Source organism: Malaclemys terrapin, chromosome 17 (assembly GCF_027887155.1).
Source record: "Malaclemys terrapin pileata isolate rMalTer1 chromosome 17, rMalTer1.hap1, whole genome shotgun sequence".
NCBI classification, from domain to species: Eukaryota; Metazoa; Chordata; order Testudines; family Emydidae; genus Malaclemys; species Malaclemys terrapin.
In genome coordinates this window covers 13,063,677-13,085,323 of record NC_071521.1, presented here as the reverse complement: position 1 = coordinate 13,085,323, position 21,647 = coordinate 13,063,677, and the positions used below count along the sequence as shown (strand labels likewise).

The 21,647-nt window shown below is 43.2% G+C and overlaps 3 protein-coding genes across 5 annotated transcripts in view; 1 reads left to right on the top strand and 2 right to left on the bottom strand.

Annotated features, from left to right (window-relative positions):
• The window catches only part of PKN3 (protein kinase N3), a 30,636-nt gene extending 26,926 nt beyond the window's left edge, over positions 1-3,710 (top strand). For both annotated transcript variants that reach the window (XM_054007447.1, XM_054007446.1), the window contains exon 22: positions 374-3,710. In XM_054007447.1, the coding sequence (XP_053863422.1) occupies positions 374-586 (213 nt within the window). In that variant the 3' untranslated portion in view covers positions 587-3,710. The remainder of the gene's footprint in view (positions 1-373) is intronic.
• On the bottom strand, positions 3,122-12,593 carry ZDHHC12 (zinc finger DHHC-type palmitoyltransferase 12). Its single transcript, XM_054007448.1, has 5 exons — positions 12,434-12,593; positions 11,054-11,190; positions 9,602-9,688; positions 7,969-8,135; positions 3,122-5,675 (listed from the first exon to the last, which is right to left on the bottom strand). The coding sequence occupies exons 1-5, from the start codon at positions 12,531-12,533 to the stop codon at positions 5,366-5,368; spliced, it is 801 nt and encodes a 266-aa protein (XP_053863423.1). The 5' UTR covers positions 12,534-12,593; the 3' UTR covers positions 3,122-5,365.
• Positions 12,594-15,422: 2,829 nt separating this feature from the next.
• The window catches only part of ZER1 (zyg-11 related cell cycle regulator), a 28,211-nt gene continuing 21,986 nt past the window's right edge, over positions 15,423-21,647 (bottom strand). For both annotated transcript variants that reach the window (XM_054007173.1, XM_054007175.1), the window contains exon 16: positions 15,423-21,259. In XM_054007173.1, coding sequence (XP_053863148.1) covers positions 21,202-21,259 — 58 coding nt within the window. In that variant the 3' untranslated portion in view covers positions 15,423-21,201. The remainder of the gene's footprint in view (positions 21,260-21,647) is intronic.

Below are 21,647 nucleotides of genomic sequence, written 5' to 3'. Positions count from 1 at the left end.
ACACTCCTTTGGGTAGCCCTTACACAGAGAACTGCTTAATGGTCTACTGATAAGAGCTTATGGTTCTAGTTTAGTTTTGTCTCTGCTGAATAACAGTCTGAGCTGTAGCTTTGTTTCTTGGCTGGCATTCTGAAGAGCAGTCTTAAGTTTCATGGAAGACTCTGGTTTAGGAGTGATCTCTCTCTTTCCTGTGGTGCACCTCATTTTGGTTATCTTGGCACTTCTGTTTTCTAGCCTTGTAGAAATCAGGCATGCTGCAGCTGATCTGGAAGGGAGGAAGGATGCATAACACTACTATTTCCTACCTACTATCTCACGATTTGTTAGTCTGTTCTTGGTGCTAATCTGGTTTTGTAATTTCCTCTATTTACAGGAGATTGACTGGGATGCCCTGTTTGCCAGAGCACTGAAGCCCCCTTTTGTGCCTTTCTTAAGAGCTCCCACTGACATTAGCAACTTTGACAAAGAGTTTACCTCCCAGAAGCCAATCCTGACTCCTCCAGATGAGCTCCCTGTCCTGACCCCTGAGGAACAGGCTGCCTTTAAGGACTTTGACTTTGTCTCCAGACACTTTCTGGAAGTCTGATTGCTGTGGTGTAAGGAGCCCATGCAGACCACTATTACCCTGAGAGATCCTAGAGAGAAACTCGCAACTGACTATTGGAAGGTCAAATTAATATCAGGCAAAGATTATTCATAGGTCTGGTAATATTAAGGATTGTAGAAAGCAGACTGTTCTGCAAGCTGGTTGCTCTACTGCATTGTTCAGTGTGTGCAAATGCTAATAGGAAGAGTACTGGACATGAGCTTGAAGAAGGTTCATGCGTGCTGGCTGTGTTTGAAACAGTACCTGGCTGTATGCTGATGCCACCTTGGATAGCTGTGGACACACACAATTTAAACTGGATTTCATTTAACAATATATCCAAATGAAATAGAGCCTTCACCCCCTTCCCAAACAAACTCCTACCTCTGCAGCGGGGCCTTGCAAGCTGCCTAGCTTTCTCAGCACTGGATGATCAGCAGCAGCAGAACTGGCACTTTCCACCTATTTTCTAAGAGAAAAAATGTGGCACTATTTTTTCTTTGCAAAGGATTTAGGCCCAGTTGTGTTCATAGTTTGGGGTGGGTGTGCAGTGGCTTAATACAACCAGAATGATGAAGGTTGAGTTTGGAAACTGCCCAGATGTTACAAGCTGAGATCTTAGCTTTGCTTTGTAAAAAAAAAACTACATTTCTACTCTCCTGCTCAATCTTAATTCCTGTCTTTAATAAGAACGGATTTAAAACCCTACAAACTTTGCACATATTGTTTGTTGTAAATTAGACTCTCCCTTCTGATTAAAACTTATGCCTTTCAATCGCCCTGGCTTGTTAGAACATATCAGGAGCTGGGAGAACACAGATCTTCTGCTTAACAGAGAGTGTGTTCTTTATCTCTGTAAATGTAATGTTAATACTATTTCCCTTTCCTTCTTCCTTTCATAAGAGTCTCTTGTCACTCCAGCTGCTCGGATCTGTCCCCTCTGTATGTGTTCTCTTTATTGGGGCCATGTATGTCACTTTAATGATTGCACTCAGGCTATTTCTCCAGGTTTTTTTTAACCTTACTATGTATATGCTATATTTTTCTCAGATAATATAAAATATTGTGGATGTTTATATCGGAAAAATTAATAAATATTGGTTGTGAAACAACTCTGGCTAAAAAACAGCCTAAAATATAGAATAATTTGTATCAAGACCAACTTAATTTGGTGCTCAAAATGCACAAGTATGAGTATGTTCTTGTAGTAGCAGTGCTGTAATTAGCACTTATAATTTCTATTTAAAGATTACATTCTGACCGTGAAACTGTTTTGCAGAGTGCTGTTGCCTCTTCCCAGCTAGCCAGTATGACTAGCAAGTCAAAAATAGCAACTGTTCTTTAAACAATTTCCAAGTGAGAAGTAGGGGGAATGAGGCTTGGTCTACACTACCCCCCCAATTCGAACTAAGGTACGCAACTTCAGCTACGTGAATAACGTAGCTGAAGTCGAAGTACCTTAGTTCGAACTTACCTTGGTCCACACGCGGCAGGCAGGCTCCCCCGTCGACTCCGCGGTACTCCTCTCGCCGAGCTGGAGTACCGCAGTCGACGGCAAGCACTTCCGGGTTCGACTTATCGCGTCCAGACTAGACGCGATAAGTCGAACCCAGAACTTCGATTTCCAGCCGTCGAACTACCTGGTAAGTGTAGCCAAGGCCTCAGTCATTCATAAACTACTGGGGCAATTATAACCTTGTTGCACTTCAGGGTGTAGACTGGACTGCTACACATTTATGGTGGTTACTATGTATAGGGAACAGCACTTTGGCTAGTTGGCCAGAGAAGAAATATTCCTGTTGAAGGCTCATAGGAACATGTAGATGTTGGTTTTTCAACCCTTCATCTACAGGGATAGACTTTACCAGTAAAGGATTGTGCTGGTTCTGAAGAGAGGATCTGGCCATAACCAGAGAGGAGTCCCCATTAAATCAAGATTGGCTGAAGTGCTCAAGGAGTTACTTAGGTAAGAGCTTTAGTATATGTACATGTGTGGAAGAAAAACAGCCCACCCTGATCTTAGCTCAGTCTTATAATTACTGCTGAATGCCTTGCAAAGGGAAATTGACCCCCACTACCAGTTAACTCCTCCTAACCTTAAAGCCAGTTTAAGGCAAGGTATGTGTCTGTACTGAGCCTTGTTTAAACAGCCATTGTCTGCTCACATTTGGCCCCAAATGTGTTTGTAAAAACTTTTACAAAATGTCAAGACTGGCATGTTTCCATGATTTTTTTTACATTTTAACAGATTATAAAATTAAATTAATGGAGATATCCCATCTCCTAGAACTGGAAGGGACCTTGAAAGGTCATTGAGTCCAGCCCCCTGCCTTCACTAGCAGGACCAAGTATTGATTTTGCCCCAGATCCTTAAGTGGCCCCCTTAAGGACTGAACTCACAACCCTGGGCTTAGCAGGCCAATGCTCAAACCACTGAGCTATCCCCCCCCCATTAAAAGGTACAGCATAGTGCTACTGCAGGGGAACCAGATGACTGAGTGTTAAACCTGAAAAATGTATAGAGAACAGCAAAAACTAGTTTTAATCTTTAATGATTTACAATTATTTTTAACACAGTGCAGAGCATTTAAAAATGTAAACTGCAAATATCTTTCAATGGCAGCCTAGACATTTTTTTTTAAATTCACAGTGCCATCAAACATAATATTTAACTTGTGTGTATTCAGTTATACTGGTTGACAGTTATTTTTTCATGTGATAGAGCCAACACAGCTAAGCGTGAAGTGAACTCTAGTCTGGCAGATATTTCATCAACCAAACTAAATTCTAATTGCAGACTCCTTTCTTAATGGTTATTTACAATCCAGGAAGACCCCATCTTGACATTCACATACCACAGTGTGATAGCGTGTTCTGCCCTGTACAAGACACAGCCCCGGCCCCACGGAACCTGAAAACTTTTTCTGGTGTCAGACACCAACATAGACCCTCCTGCTGTCTTTGAATTGCTTTTTCAGAGTATAACGGTATTCTAAGAGTGCTTACCTACCTTGGAACTTGAGTGCAATCTGCCAACGTGATAGCCATCCATTTGGCTCTTGTGCCAAGTGCTAACCCCTGAGTCACGAAAGATACTAAGGCACCAAATAAGCAAAACAATTTTTACAAAACCTGATGATTGGAAATATTTTCAAGACTAAGATTGAGTGCAGAGGGCTCTCCTTTTTTGAGGGGACTATTGACACACTATCTTTACAATGCCATAAAGGAACTTGTAATTAAACAGGTTAATTTCACTGTCCATGCTGCTTAAACGGAAGAAATTAAGTTTACGTGTTAGTGTCATCTTAGATTAAAATGAAAATCTTCCCAGTATCTTTAATACAGTACCTGCACCTGCTTTAATGCTTTAAAAATAAAGACTAGTCTTTTTCTCCTTTTCAGTTAAAGTAAAATAAGTTAAACCTAATAGTATTAAATATGGTAGTGAGGAAAACATCGTTAAGACATGGATTTAGCAGTACTATTATCAGTGTTGCTCCAGCTGGGCAAGGAAATAAGGATTCTAGCTCCATCCCACCGTTACCAGTTAAAAACCATCTCAGGGCATTCAGAAATATCTCCTTCACTGCCACTCATCCATTTATTTTAATTTAAGAATATGTAATTGGAACAATATTCTGAGGGAGGCTTTTCCCAAACAAGCTATAGGTGAGAGTTAGAGCTGAATAAGTGACGTGGACAAAGAATGCAGTTGACAAATGTTGCTTTTTTCTGTTCAAGAATGGTTTAAATCTGAGAAGTCTATATTCACTGAAAACTCATTAATTTCTGTATCGAACTACTGAGTTTATGGTCTGTTTAAATGTGCATTTCATTATGTTTAAGTCACCAGTATTGTTTTGTTGACTTGTATCTAAGTAGCCACTCCATCACAAAACATAGGTTTAAGAGTTCAAAACTTGAATTTGGTGCATAACAGCTGTTTCTAAGGCATATTAGCAGTAGTAAAGTTCAAATCTTTGTGGAACGCACAAATCTCCTGCATGCATTCAAACTGAGGTTTCCTTTTCATTGTCCAAATATTCATTCAAAACCTTCCATTATTTACCCAACTCTACCACTAAGGCACATTGGTCCTGACAGTAAGACTTATGAAGAAAGGCCTGACTTATCAATAATTAACTTTTTCTTTCTGCTGCTATTCCCTAGAGTGGATGTGGCACCAACTGAGGAGGGGAGACTGAGGAAATAAGTGAAAGCAGCTATTCAGTAAGTCCCTGCATTTGCCTCAAGAGGCTTGATGAATATGATTAGCAAAAAGATGTAAAGGACTAGCATACATATTCACTCAGACCAGAAGTCACCCCTTCAGTGCTGCCCAGAACCAAGAAGTCCCCTTTTAATTTTATAATTAAAGTTATTTTACCTGGATACGAACAACCACATAGAGCCACACTGCCACTTAATCTTCTTGTAAGTAGACTTGCTCCTGCGGATGGGATAGTTGTACAACAAGTTGCATGGTTCATTATGGACTAAATTCCCCCTCCACTGAAGCAGTAGGAAATGGGTTACAACACAAGTGCTTTCTCTAACAAATCACACAGAGGTTGTTCCTGAGAGTCCTACTCTAAATTCCTTTCTTAAAGCCCTTAGCACAGATGCACCATGACAAGCAGCCTCTATTAGTTAAAACCTGAATGACTAATTCAGCAAGAGGACCTGCATTTCAGCTCACCCTGTAGATGTACTTTTTCCTCTTGTAATCAAACTTGGATTACACCATTAAATACTGGCTGAATTTACATTCTATAATTAAACAGGGTCACTATCCTCCTGAAAGTATATTTTCTCCCATGTAACGAGACGGCAGGCACAGAAGAATCTCCAGAGGTTGAGAATGACACCTTGGTCAAAGGGGTTCTCTGACTCACAGTGTCGGAGGTAGGAGATGCGATGGTGTGACATGAACTCCCAGGTGGTTGTATTACATGAGACCAGGTATAAGTGTGAAACCAGCAGCAGCAGCACTACAATGGTGAATATGGCTATCACGAGGAAGGACAGGAGAAGGAAGATGTTGTGCTGCAGCCACTCCCAAGACTGTTCGAAGTAAAGGCCTGACCTTACAATTAAAAGAGAAACATGGTTTAGTCAAATTGGGTTAGATATAGAACTGAAGTTACATTAACTTCAGGGGGAGGGATAGCTCAGTGGTTTGAGCATTGGCCTGCTAAACCCAGGGTTGTGAGTTCAATCCTTGAGGGGGCCACTTGGGGGATCTGGGGCAAAATCAGTACTTGGTCCTGCTAGTGAAGGCAGGGGGCTGGACTCGATGACCTTTCAAGGTCCCTTCCAGTTCTAGGAGATGGGATATCTCCATTAATTATTATTATTATTATTAATTATTAATCAAATCATCAGCTTGCCTTACAAATACTGCACTCCTGACTCACATGCTGATAATATTTCTGCAGTGTTTTACAGCTTCAAGGCACTGTATAAACTTTGACAGCAGCTGCAGTCTCAAGACTCAAAAATAAGCTAAGTTCTAAATACACTGGAACAGAGATAGGAAGAAGATCTTGCACATTTATACTGCTGTAAAAAATATGTTCTCCTGGCAATTAGAGTCGCCTGGCACTGCAGGAGAAGAGCTGCATGAGTACAATGGCAGGAGCCACTCACAGAATATGGTTTATGGGGACTTTCACTTGCCTGCCATTTATAAATAGAGGCTGCACAATAATTAACAAGGAAAGGTTAAACAGTAACCAACAATGCAAAATTACTTTATATTCATTTAGTTTAAGTTTACAGCTAAGCCTGTTACAACCCAAAATATCAAACTGCATAACTAATCACTTCAGTTCTGTCAACTGAATCAACAGTACAGCACTGTTGAAAGTCCCCCAATGCTCATACAAAGTGGAAAGAATGGCAGCTGACTATAAATGCAATATACCTACTGCCAGATGCCAAAGCCTGCTCCTGTTTTTCCAGAAGTTTTGATGTTGCTGTCACCTCTGAAGAAGCCAAGGTTGTATTGCAAGTAAGACTATCTGCCCCTCATTTATTGGGGAGTGTCTATCCTATATATCTGGTTTTAAGTGCTGTAGCTCAGGTAACTGTTCGTGACAATTTAATTAAGTCAAATCAAATTTCCACCTCTTCAAATGATCCCCCATTCTATACTTGCCTTGGCTGTCTGCTCCCACTGCCTGAATGGACTCAGGCTTTTTAAGTGTTTTAAGGCAGTTGTTCTCAACCAGGGGTATGTGTATTCCTGGGGGTACACAGAAGTCTTCCGGGGGTACATCAACTCATCCATAGATATTTACCTAGTTTTACAATAGGCTACATAAAAAGCACTAGCGAAGTCAGTACAGACGCTTCCTGACTTACGCAAGCGTTCCATTCCGGAACGCCTTGCGTAAGTTGAATTTTGCGAAAGTTGGGGATATAAACCCAACAATTAGATCAAAAAAAAAAAAAAAGTTATGGAACTTACAGAACTTTTTCCGTAAGTGCGGGTTTGCACAAGTCAGGATTGTGTAACCCAGGGAGCATCTGTACAAACTAAAATTTCATACAGACAATCACTTGTTTATATATATGCTGTACACTGAAGTGCAAGTACAATATTTATATTCCAGTTGATTTATTTTATAAGTGTATAGCAGGGTTGGCCAACCTGAGCCTGAGAAGGAGCCAGAATTTACCAATGTACATTGCCAAAGAGCCACAGTAGTAAGTCAGCAGCTCCCCTGCCCCGTTCCCAGCGCCTCCCAATCAGCTGTTTTGTGGCATGCAGGAGGCAGGGGGGGAGGGAGGAGGAGCAAGGGCATGGCAGGCTATGGGGAGGGGGCAGGGCCTGCGGCAGAGCCAGGGGATTGAGCAGTGAGCATCCCCTGGCACATTGGAAAGTTGGCGCCTGTAGCTCCAGACCTGCAGGCGGTGCCTATACAAGGAGCTGCATATTAACTTCTGAAGAGCCACATATTGGCCTCCCGTGCTGTATAGTAAAAATTAGAAAGTAAGCAATTTTTCAGTAATAGCATGCTGTGACACTTGTGTTTTTAAGTGAGGTGAAACTTGGGGGTATGCAAGGCAAATCAAACTCCTGAAAGGGGTACAGTAGTCTGGAAAGGTTGAGAGCCACTGTTTTAAGGAAAACCCCACCCTATTCCTTAAGTAGCTATGTTCCTCCTCAGTAGCAATAATCAGAGTGGTGCTGTGAGGAAAGCTGGTTACAGTGTGCAGGCAAAGAGAGAACATATCACGGTAACTCCAGCCATTGCTAACTTGCTCTACCCAAATCATTCAGTGGGATTTTGGAATGTCTAGCTCTCATCAAAACTCTCCAAGACCTCAAATACAAACTGTCCCTGCCAGAGGCTGCTACTTAAAGTACTTACCATGCAACATGAAAGGACCATAAGAGAACCACAAGCTGCACAGCCAGGTAGACTATAAAGAGTGGATGATTCCTCTCTCCTACACAGTTCTCAATCCAGGGACAGTGATGGTCATAACGACGTACACAGTGCCGACACAGCTGGCAGTGCTTGGCTCGCATTGGTTGCTGTGGAATAAGCAGATGATATTAAGAACAGTCTACCCAGATCCAATGCCCTATTTCATAGAAAATAGCTGGGAAGTCATCCAAGTCAATCCTGCAAAGTGAGACAGTTCCCTCTACTCTCCCTTTAAAAGCAGTTATTTTAATAATATTTGTCTAATGCCTTACAAAGGAGATCATCATCCCCCTTTTACAGATGGGAAAACTGAGGCTAAATGACTTACCCATGGCTGATACTTTGCTATAAAACTTCCCTTAACTAACTACAGAATAAAGCTGCAAACGCATAGGGGAAGGTATTAGCTGAATCAAGAGCTCAGTACAGTTAGCTGTGGATATTTAAGAAAAAGGTGACCAAAGTCTGAAAGTGAAAAACTAGGGCACCTGCCATTCACGGGAATGTTTTGAGTGTATACAAGGAAAGGTTTTTTGTTTTTTTTTTTTGGGGGGGGGGGGGGGGTGTCTTGTCTTCAGGGGCACGTGGATGAGAGGGTAGAAGAGAAGTATCCACTCTTCCCCGGATATGGGGAGGAGAGCTAATTTTAGGATTAATGGGGAGGTATGGTTGGGGAAGGGACCATGGCAACAGGTGACATGCCCCCTTATTGTGGTACATATATGCTCTGCCAGTCTCTTATCTATTTCAGCAACAAGCTGGCTGATAGCTCCTTCTGCTATCAGTGGTCAGATATTTACTTAAGCTGGAACAACCCTGGATTGTATAAAACTGACAGAGACTGCGACTGAAAACAGGCATTTCTGGGCTTCAGGGATGCATATTCAAGAACTAATCTAATTGGAGGATGAAGGAGAAAAAAGAGTAAACTATGCTTTCTACAGTTAAAACTAGCTTTTCTTTGCTCCTAAGCATCTAAACAAGCTCATACCTGCTAGCAATCTGCTCATGCTACACCTTACACCCAGATGAACTCTACACTTTGACTTTACTACGACACTTTCAAATGAAGTCTTTGAAGATGTGGCGAGGCCTTAGCTGACATGGCAACAAGGAGGCAGGAAGCAGGGTTTTCCCCAGTGTGGAGTAAGAAGAGAACAGTACTTTATGAACTGCCAGGGATATATGTATTAATCTTGAAAATTAACAGGTTCCCATTTTAAAATGTTTAGTTACACACTCTGCTCGAGTCACCTTTCGTCTCAGGATTGTACCTGAATCAAAGTTTCTAATTCTGTCTGCTCCTGCCTTGGCCTTTTACATCAAGATAATACTGTAAGTTTACAAGAAATGAGTGATGGCTAAGCATAACAAAAGATAGGTAGCCAGATGAGCACCAGCTCACCAAGCAATCACCCTAGTCCCTTGACCAACTAGGGTGACCAGATAAAAAATGTGAAGAATCGGGATGGGGGGTAATAGGTGCCTATAAGAAAAATTCCCAAATATCAGGACTGTCCCTATAAAATCAGGACATCTGGTCACCCTATGACCAACTGCTGCACACACATACCTTCAGCATGCAGTATCCACAGCGCCGCCGCCAAACATTGCTTGGAAATTGAGGCATCATTACTCTTTGCTCTTCATTCATCCCTACCTACAAAAAGGTGATAAGAGAAAAGAGGGGACCTAAGACCATGTCAAAATGCCAAGCTAGGGGTGATTCCCAGTTTGTACATACATCCATCCCCACACTAGCAGGAGTATAAATAGTAGCACAGCCATATAACACAAGCAGCAGCAGAAAAGGCACAGTTTAGCAGGGCAGAGTACAAACCTGCCGGAAACTGGTATTTGGCATGGCTACTATTTATACTTGCACTAACTTGATAAGAGCTAGTGCAAGTACACGTATGTGAGCTGGGAATCACACTTGTAGCTCATAGTGTAGACATAGCCTAAGGATGAGCAGTAAGGTTGATTTGTACTCCAGACTCTGGAGAGAGGGATGTAAAGTGTCTCAGACAACTCTCTCACAGTTTAGGAACATTGAACAATTCCTTGAGAAGTACAGAAGCTGTTAAGAAACAAAGGACATAGACCCAACACAGTGTATGACAACCTCAGCAATGCAAAGAATCCCATGAAATCCTACTTAATACACGATACACACACATAACTGTTCAGAGAGTGGGGCTATTTTAGCCATTGACAACCAGACAGTGTGTGGAGACAGAATGAAAGCTTTGGCATGGAGCCACATAGGATATAAGTAGTAATAAGACTGCTCTATCTGCCTCAAAATACAGGGGAAATGCATTTGCGTATAAGCAGTGCTGGTTGTTATAAACACAGACCAAAATTTACTTAAGTTTTGGAAGATTAAAGTGATAATGGATATTAAATTGCTTGTACGAGGCAAAATAAGGTGTCCAAGCATGTTAAAGAAGGATAAATATAAAATACCTGGGAGATATTTCCTTCTAGTTAAAGCACTCATCTGATTTTTGTACAAATCGATCTTTCAAGAGGGATACAGTAACAGAACAATTACCTTGTTCAGTAAATAGAGTTGTAAGGAGTACTTTCATTCCAGCTTGCACCTCTATCCTGGTTTTCATATGCACAGCAATTGGCAGTAGTGAGGGAACATAAGGCAGCTATCTGTTCTACAGAGAATGTAGCAACTGAGACAAGTGAAGGCATCCGATCAGTAAAACCAAGTGGGAGAGCATGTGGGTGCTAGGGGAAATTCAGAAGGGGGCATGGTATGATAAATGCACCTAGCAACATTTGTGCGATTCCTGAGGCTCACTTTATAGAACCTAAACTCCGTGACTGCTTCTGCTTTTGTACACATTTTAAGAGTCCTCTATCCTAAATGTCAAAACAGTTTATATTGCATATTCTTATCTAGTATGTTGCAAAGAAAAACAAAATCTATAGGTTTTATAACCAGGAAGGTTGGTTCCCACGTTCCTTCATTCAGTCAACTATGATTCATGCTAACAGAATGATTTACCTTCTCTTCCTCATCAGACTCAATGAAGCCTGGATCCATGAGAGATACCACAAAGTACAGCAAGACAGAGCAGAGAACCAGTAAGATAAATATCAGTGGCTGCAGCAACTCTCCATGCTCTTCCTGCTTTCGCAGATCTGAAAGAGGCCACCATAGAAGGAGTAAGTCCATGTGAAATGTTTACTGCAACAAGTTACTCTCCTTGACCTTATTGGCTATGGGATTCAAAGTGGGGCTGAATTCTATATCAACCGTGGGAAGTATGCCTCAACTGCTCAGGAAGTCGGGACCCATCACGGCTGTTCCCTCTGTAAGGGGAACTGACTATTTACAAAGAGCCCTTACAATGTACTTAAGAGATCAGCAAACAGCTTCCCCCCATTGATTTGCAAGTCCTTCCCCCAACTCTACCTGTATTTCAATCTCTCGTCACCTTCTCCTGCTGTTCTGCAGTGTGCTGTATATAACTATTCTAGAATTATGAGGATAGCTGGATTTCAAAAGTGCCCATCACTGCAGCATCTAGGTGTCAGAGTAAGATTCAGGGCCATAAAGAATCCAGTAAAAACAGTATTTATATATTAAGAGATTAATAGTAATTATGACAGGTTTCAGGGTGTTAAGCATTATATTAATCAAATACCACAAAAGGTACTTTTTATTATAACCCCCCATGGTTTATAGGTTTTCCATTATGCTGTGTGACTAGATTGGATTGTTAAACTCCTTGGAATAGGCACCAGGTCTTCTCAAATGTCAAATACCAACCCCCCAAGCAATAGGAGTGAGGTTTCCCCTCTATCCAGGTAGGACAGGGATCTAGTTGCATTGGGTGAGGATATAGCAGTATCCTATGCTCTCACTTCCCCAGCTTGGAGGTAATTTTTTTCCTGCCAGATATGATGGTGCACTATTGCCAACTTCAAGTGTCCAAAAATCACAAGTCTGGCTCCATCAAAACATATTTTTTAAAATCTCGTATTTTAAGGTAATGAACGAGGGTGGCTTTCTGGTTTTTGAGTCTTCAGAGTTCATATTTTCATGTTATTTTTCTAGCCTATGAGGGCCAAACACTTTTAAAAAATGAAAGCTGTGATTCTCACAATCACATGACTCCAGGCAATGGGGCTGTAAGAAAAGCAGCCAATAGGTGAGCTTTGCACTAATGATCATTAATAATCCTGAGCTGGGTGAACTGGGGGGGGGGGGGGGGGCAAAAAAGGCAAGTTCGTGGCAGCAGCCAGCCCCCCGGTCCGAAGTGCTGGCGACTTGAGCCTGTGGCCCGAAGGGCTCACGTCCGGTGCTCAGGGAGCGGCTCTCCCCCGGCGAGGGAAATCCCAGGGGCCCGATGGCGGCATCGAGGAATTCCCCGGGTCTCACCTGTGCGATGCAGGAAGAGCGCCAGAGTGACGCCCCAGCTGAGCCCCGTGTGCGCCGCCCGCACCAGGTAGCCGCCGCCCCATGCAGCCCCCTGCCGCATCGCCCCAACCCGGGAGGGGGCGGCCACAGCACCCCGGCTCCCAACCCGGAAGGGCGGCCCTGGGCCAGGCCCAGCCGCGCCTCTTGGCAGCGTGAGGAGCGAGGATTGGCCGGGTGGTTGCCATGGCAGAAGGGGTGGGGCTTGAGCGGGGGGCGTGGTTATTAAACCGTATTAACAGTTGTGGAGCCGCGGGCGCACAGATTGTCCTGGGTGCTGCAGTGCCAGGACCGCTACAGGCTGGGGACTGACTGACCAAGCAGCAGTTCTGCAGAAAATGACCTGGGGATTACAGTGGATGAGAAGCTGGATATGAGTCAGCCGTGTGCCCTTGTTGCCAAGAAGGCTAATGGCATATTGGGCTGCACTGGTAGGAGTATTGCCAGCAAATCAAGGGAAGTGATTATTCCCCTCTATTTGGTACTGGTAAGGCCACATCTGGAGTATTGCATCCAGTTTGGGGCCGCTTCCCCCCCCCCTACAGAAAGGATGTGGACAAATTGGAAAGAGTCCAGCAGAGGGCAGCAAAAATGATCAGGGTGCTGGGGCACATGATTTATGAGGCGAGGCTGAGGGAACTGGGCTTGTTTAGTCTGCAGAAGAGAAGAGTGAGGGAGGATTTGATAGCAGCCTTCAAATACCTGAAGGGGGGTTCCAAAGAGGATGGAGCTTGGCTGTTCTCAGTGGTGGCAGATGACAGAACAAAGAGCAATGGTCTCAAGTTGCAGTGGGGGAGGTTTAGGTTGGATATTAGGAAACACTATTCCACTAGGAGGGTGGTGAAGCACTGGAATGGGTTACCTAGGGAGGTGGTGGAATCTCCATCCATAGAGGTTTTTAAGGTCAGGCTTGACAAAGCCCTGGCTGGGATGATTGAGTTGGGGTTGGTCCTGCTTTGAGCAGGGGGTTGGCCTAGATGACCTCCTGAGGTCTCTTCCAACCCTAATCTTCTATGATCCCAACCAAGGCTCTGCAAATGGATCTCAGGCCAGATCCTAGCACAATCAATGTTTTTTATTTAAGCAGGCATTATAGGAAGCAAAAAAATGTAGGAAGCTATCACAAGATTCTGCACTCTCATGGCAATGGTGCTCATGAAGGTTAAATGTGCATTATAGCTACCCGCAGCAAGGACTGGGCATCATATACCTATAACTAGGGAGTTCCACTAAAACTACCCACAGGGATGCTTGACAGCGGGGAAACAGGATTCTCAAGACCCTGCAGCAAAGCATGTGCAGTGAAAAGTGTGGCTCTGTTTTGTGAACTAGCTCAACCCAGGCAGTCAAATCAATTCAAACAGAGCTTGTAAAATGCCTGTTACAGCTCATATGTGAGGATCCAAAGCATTGTATGGGTTTTACAAGCAAAGATCGGTCCCAACACTTTTTCACTTCTAGTGCAGACAGAGCCTTGCTGACAACTATTATTTTACACTGTAATTTTTTTCTGTCCATCATATCTAGAAAAAAACAGTAGGGGCTTGAAAATATCATTCTTCTCCCTGCACATTTTATCCTCCTCCACATGGCAAGCAGCTGATTCCTTCCTGTTATTGTTTGAGTATAAACCAGACTGTTTATTTTCCTTCCTTGGTTGTACATCAGCATTCTTGATTATTTCAGGCCATCTGTGGGGATATAGTAAGTCAGTGCTCCCTCTGCTGGTCCCATGACAGTAAAGTACAAACTGTTAAGGGTGCTCAGGGTTGACTATAAATCATTTATTTGGGACAGCAAAGCTGAAATGTTGAAAATGATCTTTAGACTCTCTAGTTCATTCCCCATCATGTTTTAACAACCTTAAAGCGAATCCAGTAATCTTTTTGTATTGGAGAAAGCCTTCTAGGAGTAAGATTGAGCCTGTACTAGTGCTTTGCTGAGGATATTCATTAAAATTATGGAGGAACCATCATAAAAATATGTTTCTAACTCTTTTGGTTGAACAGCAAAGCTTCCCACAGTGACCCAGTGCAGTAGTCAGGCTGTTCCTCCAGTCAGACAAGAGAGGTGGAAACTGCCTTCAGTTAATCTCAGTGAGGTATTGATCTGAAGCCTAAGGATGGCAATTTTAAATAGCAACAACATGAACTATTTCTGCTACTAACTACTCTGATCCCTTTAGCACAAACATTCATCTTCTGTGTGATTGCAGGGAGTGCCCCCTAGTCTGATGAAGGGAACTTATCTTTCACCTTTGTGACTTAAACTATATATTGCGACATGTAGTGTGCTATTTACCTTGTCCTGCAACTTTGAAATTGGTACAGAGCTTGAGGCTTTCCTCTACCTTAAATTTCAAAACCAAAAAATCACCAGGTGGATAAAATTTGGGCTTAATTCTAGAAACTATCCTATAGTGAATTGGACATGAGTGCGGCAGAGGTCTTACAGTATAAAATCTAGATTCTGATGGTACCTACTCAACTTGGAATTTTACACAAACCACATCTCAGTACATACTCAATCACTATCCTATTACATTTCCAGCTCCCTAGGGACAGTTCCTCCTTCTCACCCTGCCTATCCAGGGCCTGCTGAGAACCTGGCACTCCCACTGAACTCAATGGGAGATGCGTGTACTCGGAAGCTTGCAGGATTGGGTCCTTTAAGTAGGAAGTCACAGTGGCACTAAAGCAGTGTAAGAGAGTCCTTCCCACAGTTAGCTTCCTCACTCAGTATGGTTATGCCCATGAATACTGGGCATATCCACTGCAGATAAGCCTGGTGACACTCTGCCAAGCACTCTGTATAACTGAATATTGTCCTGATTTTCCCATCCACCTCACTTCATAACAATAGTCTTCTTTCCCCCCCGCTCCCAGTGACAATAAAACATCATCTCTCTTTAGAGTCGTGAAAGCAAAAAGCAACTGAATTGGATCAACACACAGCAGTTCCTTCCATGTTTAATTAGACACATGACAACAAATGGAACAGTAACTTATCCAAATAAACCATATTCACAGACAAAGGAGCAAGAGATTGTTAAGCACTAGGTTTAATACAGAGCAGATATCCCTATGGAAACAAAGGAAAAGTTAATTCAATCAGAATTGTAAGGAAGCAACAGATATGCATTTTAATTAAATTAATTAATTAGCTTGGTTTCACCATGTACAAGTGTTCAAACCAGACCTCTCAACATCAGGCTGATCAATGGACACAGTGAAAGCAGAAGTTGCTTAATACAACAGAAACTTTTTTAAACAAGGAAGTACGTATTTGGTTAATTGTTAGCCTTACTTAAAACATTTATTTTTCTTTTTTTACAAGGAAAAATGACAGAGTTTCTCTCAGTGACAGATATTTGGAGTCAGAATTTAATCTGTAAGAGCGGTGTTTGAGTGCAGCAGGAATTCTTCCATCTTTACTTATAAGTGCTGCCTTCCTAGCCAGCCCCCAATCTCGCTTTCCATCAATCACTGATAAAACCATTATTCCTCTTGTTTTATACACTCTGGTTGTCTTGGATTCAAGTGGTTCCTACTACTTTTAATTCTATCTTTTCCAGCACAAGCCATTGTTTAGCATCTGACTTTGAGCAAACCCCTTTGCATCATTCCAGAGGCCACATATTTTCTTTGAAATGGGATCTTAATCCAGTGTCCATAGCCTGGTGGCTGCTGCCTCACCCCCAAATAAATTATCTTCCTGAAGGGAAAGTGCAGCACAACCAACTCTGAGACTGCCTTAAGTGAGGCTCCACTAATTGGTTTGGAAGGGGTTCATATAGAAAAGTGTGGTCAGCAACCCTCCTTGCACTCACTTCCCTAGAAAGAGACCCAAACAAGTGACCCCACAAGATGCCTAATCCAGGCAACAGGGGTTAAAAAAACAACCCCTCTCTTTTGTCTGTGTGTTCACTGCACCACCACCAAATGTTAGGATGTACATACCCTAATCTTCAGGGCTGAGTGTGCTTCAGCACAGGAACTGGAGTGCTTAGTTCCCAGGATGGAAGTTGTTAGGTCAGTAGCGGGTCTCGAGTAGTTAGAGTTGAATGTGAATGGTGAAGATGAACTATCAATAGTGTTAAGTGTTCATGGTCTCAGATTATCTGTGCTGTACCTGTCTTCTTAGCCCTGTACAAATTAACTATTCTTGTGCTATTAGGTGTTACTAGTTAAGGCTACACATCTTGATAGGCCAATACGTAGAGGCTATTGCTCCTACAAGACTTGCTAAGGGCTGAACACCTATTGTAAAATGTCTTTCCTGTTGATTGCAATGAGAATGGAGGGCACTCAGCACTTTGGAGGCTCAAGGCTATGCCATTGTCTCTGACAAGTGAGACCTCTAGTCAGGGTGCAGATTACCTAAACTCCAGGTGGAGGGTCCCTTGTCAGTGCCATCTTTGCGGAGAATCACTGATTTAAGCACTCATGTTACGTTTGCCCTACTGTTTAACATTCAGTGAAAATTGAGGTTGTGTAGAGGAAGTGGGTAAGCCTCAGCCCTGGGAGGATACTGTGAGAGGAGTCTCTCTGCCACATCATTTAGTTCTGAGTGCCTCAGAAATCACTCTCCAGCCTTATTTCAATTGGCATTGACAGTCCCTGTCTTAGTTTTCTTACTTGGCTCTGCTCAGTGCCACTCTGGTTAACTGAAATTTCCAGCTAACATAGGGGTGTGTATGTCCTCAGGGTTGCACTGAGGAAGCTTTACCCTGGTGGAGCAGAAAGGCCCCGTAGGATTTATCTGTGTAGGCTAGCCAGCACACTCAGGGCAGCCCTGAGAATTCAAACTCACTATTTTGTGATGGGACCAGGTGTTCCTAGAGACAGTCACAAAATCAGAATTGCACCATGTTGTGTGCTCTGATGGGAGATAGCTGGAGATGGCGGATCTGTCCCAGGATGGACCCATGTATAATAATTACTTAGCACCTATTCACCTCCAGAAGTGCTTTACTGTCATGGATTAAGCCTCACAGTGTCCCTAGGGAGCAGACAAGTAAATAGTTATACCTATTGTTTTACAGATGGGGAAACTGAGGCACGCAGAGCTCAATGACTAGACTAAGGCTACAGAGCCAGTACTAGAACATGGGAGTTCCTGGATCCCAGGCCTGTGCTCAGACAAAACCCTTCTCTCTCTTGTGAAGTATCTATCTTGTATAGATCCTGACTAGCTTATGGATATTGCCTCCCCTACTCCTCAGGCATTTACAAACTGTATAGACCAGAACTCTCCTGTCAGATTAACCTGTGTGAACCTATCAGTCCTCACACACACAGAATAACTTTGAAAAGATTTTGCTTACGGTTCAGTCTCAGGCCCATCTCCACACCCAAGGGGATCTTAGCAATCGTCCTAGGGTCTGTCTCTGAAGGGCTTTTGCTGAGTTAAGGCTCAGCTCTTGTTTTGGCATTTACTTCTCAAATATGGAGTGACCTCTCATCACAGGTTAGATGTGGAGGCATCAGACAAATTTAACTCATCTCCTGCCCCCATCCTGCCTTTCCCCACACCAGCCTCTGCCCCAGCCATCATTCTGCCTTCCAATCTTCTTAAGTTATTTTTAAAGCTATCCTAGGGGCTTGTATCCAGTGACTGTGTCAGCAACACTGGCAATAACAGCAAGGATAAGACAATTCTAGCTATGGTGTTGGGGAAAGGAGTAGATAGATGCAGATAGATGATCAGAGGATAAGTTGTACATTAAAGAGTGTCAGTAAGCAGAGAGCAGATGAGACTGTTCCCTGTCCAAGCTGGGCCCGTTAACACTGTTTTCCACAAACTATGCCTCATATCTCCTTGGGCCTGGTGGAACAAGTGCCAAGCCAATGCAGATTGCAGTACAAGATCTCAGTCACATGTGGGGAGAAAGTGGTAGATGGCAAAGCTGAAGCAAGTGTTCCATCTCTCCTTGCACTCAGAACCAGGTGGAGCAGACAAGTCATAACAGGAAGGACAAGCCACACTGTGGGAAGCTATGAACTAGGTAGGAGCAGTATTCAGCTGCAACCTCCTTAACTTTCCCATTGAGTTGCTGATCCCTCTGGAGGTCAATTACATCCATACAGTGACTGGCTTCTCAGGAAGCATGGGACATAATCAAACTGTGCAAAAACAGCAGCTTCCTGTAGATGTGTCCCGGAGCTGGTGGTCACAGGTGTCCTCCAAGCTTCCACACCCACATGTCACATTAAAACCCTGGTTACAATACAGCAGACCCTGACACAATTCAGTCTCGTAACAGATGGAAACAAGCCATGTTTTAACTGTGTTCCTAAAACACAGTGCTATCCTGCTAAAATCCAAGGGTAGACTATGGTTAAAGCATCATTTGGTTCTGGCTATGCTGCAAGGCCAAATCCTGCATTAACCATGGTTGGGAAGTACTGAGTGGTATCAGCTCCATCAACATAGCAGTTGTTAGTGCACAGAGGGGACCCTATCAAGTTCCTTGTTGCTCTCACATCTGTGGTACTCCAAGAGATGGGCAGAACTGCAAATGCTTTAGGCTATCTGCATTAGCCTCTCAGCACGGAATGGATAGTTACATGAACAAATGCTAAGCCCAGGCTCTCCATGGGCAAGGAGACAGGTGAGCAATGTTTGTAGCCCCATCTAGTTCTGGATCTAACTGAAAGATTGACAAGCATGAGCATGTACAAACACTTTGAAATCAGCTCCCTGTTCCGAAGCTTATTCAGATGCAAGTCCTTGGGGAGAGGGGGGGAAAGGGAAATACATTTGAAGCAAAGAACCTCAAAAGTACAATTTGTCAAATTTTCCAAAACACATGAAAACAATCAAAAGTGACACAAGTATATATATCTATATATAAGTTTGAAAAGTACTTAAAAGGAAACAAACAAACAAACAAAGCCCAACATCAAAACAAATGACATAGGGTTAAAAAGGAAAAAAAATACATTAACGCCATCTGAGCAGAAAAACTAAACCTCTCCAGGGCAGCTGGGTCCTGTCACTTAAAGGCTCTAAAAATTGTCCATACCATGCACAATGACCACAGCATTTACCCCGAGCATCAGGAGAACCTCAGTCATAGCAGTGAATCAAATCAGAGCGCAACAGATAGGAGGAGAGAGCAGCCTTGGGAGAGTGGCTGTCTCAGTGGCCTGAAATGTTCCAGCTCAAGTAGGCCAAATCTCTCCTGGCTGCTCCTGGATACATAGCCATTTCTAAGGGGAGAAGATTATCTTAACTGTGAAAGAACCAGGACAAGGAGCGGGTTCCTAAGTTTGGGTTCTGCAGGTTGCACAATGCGCTGCTGGGGGACCTAGCTTTAAGGCAAACCTTGGCAAGTCATACAGATGAAGATCCTGAGCTGGATTTCTCTCTCACTTGCACCGCTGTAAATCAGGCATAATGCCACTGAGGCGAATAGAGTTGTACTGGTTAGTACTGGCATGAATTGGAGGAAAGTGGGGCCTTTTGTCTCCCAGAAGACATGGCGAGTGTGTGTGAGTGGCGTGGAATGGCAGTCGGCCCTCTTGACCAAAGGGTTTGTGCTGCAATGTGTTTGACACACAGGGAGGCTGAATCCCTTTTTACATGGCAAATGTTGGCCCAGACTTAAGAAAAGAGAGAAAACTCCCAGTCCCTCACAAATTCCAAAGTCACCAAATCATGCTGTAATGACTGGCCTGGGTCCCAGAGAGAGCTGGCCAGGGGTGAGGGGAAACCCATCCTCTGGTGTTTGCAGCCTGTACCATAAAACACAGAAAACGCAATTTAAAAAAAAGAGGTGGTAAAAGGATTTGCATGGAGAGCCAGAGACATTGGACCCTTCTGTGAATGAACCTGATTCTTCATTGCACAGTATCCCTTGCAGGAAAACACCCTCCATTCTCAAGGGTGGGGCAGCTGGGTTTTCTGGCCTTTCCTTCACCCTGTGGTGCCAGGTGGTTGAAAGCTACCACTGTAGCGCTACTGGGCAAAGTAACAATTCCTGGGTTTAAAGGGTTAATGGGAATGCTTTACAGCAAGGAATTTCCAAATGCACTTGATACAATCCATCAAGCTTCCACTAGTAGCACCCCCATACAAAAACCAACTGAAATGGCTTGAAGGTTCTTTCTTCCCTTTCTATTCTACTTACAAATATTAGGATCCCTTTGGTCTCAATCTCTTACCATTATTTTTTCCCCTCTAGGCAAATAAATCATTGATCAGTGCCTACAACCCCACTGTAGAGATGTGGCCATGATGCTGGACTGGCTGTTCTTGTGAACATGACAAGACCTCATGCAATATAGTGAAGGGGAATTCTCTAAAGGTGTGAAATAAAAAAGTCACAATATCAATCACACAGCTAGATCTTCAAGCTCACATTCATTTGAGGCTTCTCATGTGGTCTAAAAAAGGTCAAAAGATACATGATTTTTTTTGTTTTTTATACAGAAATCATATACACAAAACTTCAATCCGTACTTCATAACGAAAAACCTACTAATTTAAGGAAAGCATTTGTTGTGCAAAAGGTCCCCCCCACCCCACCCCTGTGCACCTTCATCTACTGAGTGTCTCTCTCTCTCACACACACACACACACACACACCCATACACATATACACACACACACACACACGCAGGTTCCTTCCAACAGCCAAGCTGGTGAGAAAGAGTCCTCTCTATATACAGTGAATTAGAGAGAAGCTGGATACAGTGCTGGCAAGAGGCGTTGTTAGATCATTGCCTCTATCTGGAAGTGTCCATGTTCTCCTCTTTAAAGTTACTGCAGTGCTCTATAACTTTCCTATGGACAAAATAAGGACAAGGAGAAAAGGTTTAGTTCAAAGACTAACAAAATAATGAAGTGGGCCACAAGCATAAGGCACTGTCACCTACATTTAAATGTTGTGTATTTATCAGGCAGTATATCCTGAGACATGCATCAACCCAGTACCTGTGTTACAAGTATATCTCAACAAAAAACATATCTAATTACCCACTTACAACCAATCCCTTCCAACATTAGTATACATCCAGATCCACAACTGTCCATTTATCAACCCACCCATTATTTACTGGCCATCACACCCTCATCTCCCATCCAAACACCTTCCTGTCATCAACACATCTAATAATCTGCTCATCCAAACATCCATCATTCACCTTTTCTGTCATCTATCCTTGTACCCATA